Raw genomic sequence first — 6,256 nt, forward strand, 5'->3', positions numbered from 1 at the left:
GACGTGTGACGTGTGGCGATTGGCTGACGTGGACAATGGTGTCCCATGCTGACAAAGAAAAGCCAGTTTAAGCAATCACCCCTTTCAGTCCAAGACTGTCTTGGTCTTTTGTTATGTAATTCACACCAAATTGCTGTTGGTGCCTGAATATCTTCTAATACACCTAGAATACAGCTGTAATTGTAAATGTGATGAAAAGAAACCGATATACAACAGTTATTACACAATCTTTCAAAAATATACCAGGCGAATGTCCATGTTTTGGCCATATTTACTGCTTATATGTTCAGTTTTATTGGTAGTTGTCTTCAAAACATTATTTCTCTCCATACAACCAAGTTCCAAAAAACATAAAGCTTCCAAAACATTGAAAAATTGTCAAAACAGTCAATATAAATGACCAAAAGCACTCCCATGCTTTACAGAACAGAACATCGTACAGGGGCTGTGGGTGTGCTGATTTTGTTCGTCTCGAGGAGTCGATTTCAGGCATATCCTGCATGTCGGCTCTCACACCCCATGACACAAACAAAACTTTAGACCGCAGCCGACCTGACCAAGATGGCGGCCCGCCAGACGATCTGTGACGACACAAAGCCCCGCAGTTTGTGGACTTTCTGGTCCCTGGTTGCGCGCGCAACGCGGTGATGACGTTGGAAACTCCCCCGTCTGACGTCACTGATAGGTTGGCCCATTACAAACCCAGATGGCGCGGGCGGGCACCCTCTGTAGCTTCGTCGCGGTTCGAGAGAACACAGTGATTTAGCTGCTCCTACTGCTTTCATAGCAAATCCTGTTTCGCAGACGCTGTAAAGCTTTCAGTATCATCTCCGAGGAATTATTGTGGACTTCTGCAAGGTGAGTGTGATTTCTAACAGAGTAATTAGCGTGGTAACGTGAGCTGTGTACGTTAGACATTGACTGTAACTAGTATTATTAGCGCGCCTGTGAGGAGGTCCGCCAAATAAAGACAGCTTGTTACCGTTTGAGTTCAGTAGCACTTGCTGAAGATAACATTGTGTAGGCTACGTAGCGTTAGCAGCTGTTGTTGCTTCTAGCTAAAGCTAATGTGTTGTTAATACTTTGTGCATGTGATAGACTGTTACTATGAGTACGAGTGTGTTTTGTTTATCATTCCATGTGTCTTTTCAGATGCCACGCGGGAAATCCCACCGTCGTGCACTCGCTGCTTCGCGCAGGGAGGCTGCGAAGAAGGCAGACACACAGATGTTGGAGTATCGCAGGGGGCTCCCCCCTGACTTTGTTGGATGTAAGTGGCCAAATGATGTAATCTATTCTATACTTTGTCATTTCAAAACGTCTGTGGCTTGATGATAAAAGTGAAGTTTTTACCTGAATATTTATAAAGTTGCTGTGAGGCATGTAATTGTGTTGACATAATTCATGATTTGTTCAAACCATTAACTGTACATTTCTTTCCCTTTATCTGTCTCATAAATAGGGGAGGGCACTGGGATGCGCCACAGGGTTCGCAAATGGCCTATTTCTCCCCACACCAATAGGCAGCACAAACTGGTCATTCCAGCTGTTGCTCCTGGCAACAAGGTAATTATGTTGTACTTTGTAAACTTCATCCTTGCTGAGACAAAGAGCTTATAATATTGTTGGTAACATGTCGTCTTTGTCTTTTTCTCAGTTTGTTCTTGTGGTTGGAGACAGTCATTTGCGTGCTTTCGCAGATGACTTTGTGGCCATCCCACCGGGAATCCTCTCCTTTGGGTTCATGTCTACTCCAGGCGCATGTGCTGCTCAGCTGAGGACAGAGTTGGTGCAGGCTCCACTCCCGTGTGTTCCTGATGTTGTCTGTGTCCTTGCTCCCAGCAATAACCTCACCGCCAGCCGGACGTCTTGTGAGGCTGGGCAGGCCTTTCACGCCCTCCTCCGAAGTGCTTGTGAACTCTTTCCTGACGTAGGTCCTTCTTATATATTGTCCTCTGTATAATCTGTTTGTTACTACAGTTATAGATGTTGATTGGGTGTTGTCATTAACAAAGTATTATTATGTGCAGGTGTTTGTCTTGGACTTTGTTCCACGTCTGACAGTTGCGCCTGACGTACAGGAAGCGTTTCGTCATGAGTTCCACAGAGTGGCAGCAAGGATAGGTCGGTTTCAAAGTTGATTTTAGTATGGCCAATAATGATGATGCTTTTAGGAAATGCAGCCATGTATTCCAACGATTCATATTGGGGTTGTCTTTGTTTTAAGGTCTCAAGTACTACTCCTATTCTGACAAGTTCCCCCTGAACGATCGCTCTCTGTGGAGCCGAGATGGCGTAAGTACAATATGTATTAAATAGGGATGGGGGGGTAATACAATTCTATGTGGTTCAATTCATAGAAAAATGTTGACAATGACGACAAACTTCTTCCTCTGCTTCGATTATTTGTTGCAGATCCACTTGAGTGACGACCACGGCATGCTTGTCCTCACTGACGTGCTGTGGAATGCTGCTTTGGAGCATGTGCAGTCGTCAGCGGCTACCCAGCTGCAGCCTGCTGCTGTGCCGGCTCGTCCTGCAGTACCATCTCCTCCTCGGGTCCGGCCACTTGTGGTTGTGCATCAAGACGACCGTGTGCGTCGCCAGGAGAAACCTAAACCTCTTCCGGATGTTGATGGATTCCTGCCAGTGGAGGGCAGGAAGGTAATATTTGCGCGCTGACATTAAACTGGCACCTTGTTTCTGTGGTGGCAAAAGTAATGTATTGTAATGCAAGGTGTTTTGTCTTATGCAGAGGAAGACATCAGGGGAAGCTTCCTCAGGTGTTTCCCAGAGGACGGCACAAGAGCAGGTTTGTTTTGGTCTTGTGCTTTTATATTATCAGAAGATGCATTTAGACTAGGAATTAATGGTGTTTGTGTTTTTTTCACAGGCACCTATACGACTTCGCGAGTGTTTTATCGCCCTGAATCCTGTACGGTTTAGTGAGTCCATGTTGGCCAGGATGGACGTGCTTGTGCCGTCCCATCTGCCTGGCCATGAGGGTCTTCCTGGTCCACAAGCCAAGGTAATTTTACATGCACATTCAAGCTTTTACTTTACCGCTTCCTCAAACATTAACAGAAGTCAGTGTTTGTAATGTAAGATGGAGGTATGTAGCAAATATAATTGCTTGATTTGCTGATGTATGTTTTTTGTCTTTACTTCAGAGGGCCCGATCGGGACCTCGGCCACAGCGAGTTGCCTCACAGAGGAGATCTGCTAAACGCCAGGTTTGTAATCATTTTCTTCAAGATTTAATTAATTGAACATGTTAGTCCAGTGTGAGAAGTGTTGCAATAAAGTATATTGTACTTCATTGAAATATCATTAGAAAGTATCATTAGAAAGTCAAAGTTTGTTTGTTCATGCTACTCGTTTTTGAAGGTCGAGGCAACTGCCATTGTTGTGGAGGTGTGTCCCAGGCCCACACCTGCCAGACCCTCCAATATAGCTACAGAGGAGGATGTTAGTAAATATTACGTGTGTATATTATTATTATTTTTTAAAGGTTTCTAAATGGCTCTTTTGTCTTGTGTTCAGGAGTCGGCACCCGCCCGCCCGGTTTACGAGTTGGCAGAGATGTCCCCTGACACGCCTGCTGCCTCAGAGGACCAGGTTAGTGGGGTTTTATGTGAAATGTTCTCATATTTGTTGTGTTCAAGGGGAAAAAACTGAAGAGTATGACATGAGGCACAGTTTAATGTCATTGTGTGTAAAATATTGTTTTCCCTCTTTTCTTATAGGTTCAGGAGCTGGCACCCTCCCTGCTGACAGAGTTGCCAGAGATGTCTGCTGGCCAGCCTGCTGATGTGCGTGACAACCAGGTCAGTGTGTTTTTATATTGCAGCTCTACTTTAACTGCTGCAAACTGCATGTCCTCTGAAATGTAATTTTCCTGGTGTTGTATGGGTTGATGTTTATATACAGGTCAGTAATGTTTTAATATCATTGTTTAGGACCAGGCAGCGCCTGCCTTGGTGTACGCTATCCCCAGGACAACACCTGCCACCGCTGAGGTTGACAAGGTTGGTGCACTGTATTTGAAATGTTGCACAGATTGTAACAATGTCTCAAAAATATTTGATACAGACGAATCATAAACACATGATTAATAAGTATATTTAATTTGTTTCCAGCACCTCTGTGACCGCAAGACACACGCTGCTCCTCCACTTGTGATCCGTGCTGCTGCTGCTGGGCCCTCTACAGGTCACGTGAGCAATGACAGTGTCTTTTCTATTGTTGAAGGGTCATTTCATCAGGGTGCTGAATTCCTTGGTAGCAACAGAAACAAGCAGTGTGCCACAAACAGTATTTCAGCCATGATGACACATGTTAAAAAGAGCTTGCTAATCTGGGATAAAGATGATGTCGACGACATTTTGTTTGAGGGTAATGACATGTACAGTTACATGTTGCAGCATAATATGATAAGTGCTTCTAAGGGGAGTGGTTATATTTTGGTTAATGAACTGCCAAAACAGTATGACATAAAAAAACAAAAATTTAAGATGGAGTACTTGCCGACACTGACGGGAATAATTGGCGTTGATGTATATGACCCCGCTGTACAGCAGTTCGCAATGCCTTTGGATGTAGCATTTCAGACAGCGCTAATTCAAGCAGACGCATGTCTGCTGAACATTAGAAGTAACATCTGTGCCGTCTTTAAAGTAGGACAGACTGATTCAGAAAACACAATTAGGTTTGCCGTGTTTGACCCACACGCTCGCAGCAGTGGAGGGGCTTTGGATGTTGATGGAACAAGCATGCTGTCTCTTTACAATAACTTGGAGTCATTGCACAAACACATCATAAGTCTTGTAAACTCTTTGTATACTGATGATCTCACTAGTCTCAAAATATTTGAAGTAACTCCGGTTACTGTTTCTGTGGTTAGGATCCCGAGTTGTCCTGAAACTGCCTTTGAAGATATTGACCTGATGCAGCTGAGTGGAGACTGTGCTGCTGCATGTGCAGACATAGTCTCTGAGGTTAACACTGTATCAATTGTTAATATGGATCAAATGCCAGTGGATGGAGATTGCGTTGACAGACATGGGTGCACTGTCAGTCAAAAAGGTAGAAAGCAGAAGATTCCAATGGCAACATCAAATAAGGTTAATAGCAGTGAGTTTAATTCAGATGTTGTATTTGTGAGTGTCACAAGTAAAGAACTGCAGTTTAATCCTCTTTGTAATGATGTTGCACGAGCTCTGTGCACACAGCTGAATGTAGTGTCAGAGAAGGTTGATGTAGTACTTTCTTCTAACGTTGGTGTGTTGGGGGCTCCGTGTATGAATGATAAAATAGTTGGTGATGGTAACTGTTTTTTTAGGGCAGTCAGTCAAGCTGTGTGTGGCACACAGAAGTATCACAGAAAAATTAGACTCGCTGTGGTTAAGCAATTGGAAAGCAACGCTGTGGCATACGAGAGCAGTTTGGATAGTAACTACTCCTCAATGGCAGAATACCTCAGCATGTCAAAAATGCAGTATGTGAACAGATGGGCAACACAAGTGGAGATTCAAGCAGCAGCGGATTGGTTAGGAGTAAATATATTCACATACTGTAATAATCGCTGGTATGAGTATAGTTGCAAGAATAGACAGTTGTCCAATCAGGGATTGTATTTGGAAAATTGTAATGATAACCATTATGAGAATGTAGTTTGTGTTCAGCAGCCGAACACGCAGAGCTGTTATGGTTACTGCAAAGTGACTACGATTTCTTCCAGAGGATATAATGTAGAGGCAGGCAGGCAGGCAGGTAGAGCTCAAAGTAGTTGTAGCAGTAAGTCAGAGGTCCAGACACAGAGTACAGCAAAAGTTAATAATCGTATTTCTAAGTATTTGCTAAAGAAAAAGAGATTCCAAATGAAAATGATTTACCAGGAGCATAGGGAGAAGGTTATTGGAAGGGTTAAAGGGCATTATCATGGAAGTGTGGAGTACAGGCAGAAAGTTCAGAAAGTGAGTAAGACAAATAGTAAAATGAAGTATCATAAGGAGCCGTTGCATAGGGAGAAGGTTATTGGAAGGATTAAGAGTAGGTATCATAAGGAGCTGTTGCATAGGGAGAAGGTTATTGGAAGGATTAAGAGTAGGTATCATCAAGAGAAGCTGTATAGGGAGAAGGTTATTGGAAGGATTAAGAGTAAGTATCATCAAGAGAAGCCGTATAGGGAGAAGGTTATTGGAAGGATTAAGAGTAAGTATCATCAAGAGAAGCCGTATAGGGAGAAGGTTATTGG

The 6,256-nt window shown here is 43.6% G+C and overlaps 1 protein-coding gene across 1 annotated transcript; it reads left to right on the top strand.

The window, feature by feature from the left end:
* Positions 1–585: 585 nt before the first annotated feature.
* LOC123967332 lies at positions 586–6,251 on the top strand (the record flags this gene model as incomplete). Its single annotated transcript, XM_046043395.1, has 15 exons — positions 586–858; positions 1,153–1,270; positions 1,463–1,566; positions 1,658–1,930; positions 2,031–2,124; positions 2,228–2,295; positions 2,416–2,664; positions 2,756–2,812; positions 2,894–3,028; positions 3,171–3,233; positions 3,544–3,618; positions 3,747–3,827; positions 3,960–4,028; positions 4,140–5,912; positions 6,141–6,251. Coding segments are annotated over exons 2-15 (3,270 nt in total), but the record flags the coding sequence as incomplete, so codon positions are not given.
* Positions 6,252–6,256: the final 5 nt, after the last annotated feature.

The sequence above is a fragment of the Micropterus dolomieu genome, unplaced genomic scaffold (assembly GCF_021292245.1).
Source record: "Micropterus dolomieu isolate WLL.071019.BEF.003 ecotype Adirondacks unplaced genomic scaffold, ASM2129224v1 scaffold_283, whole genome shotgun sequence".
NCBI classification, from domain to species: domain Eukaryota; kingdom Metazoa; phylum Chordata; class Actinopteri; order Centrarchiformes; family Centrarchidae; genus Micropterus; species Micropterus dolomieu.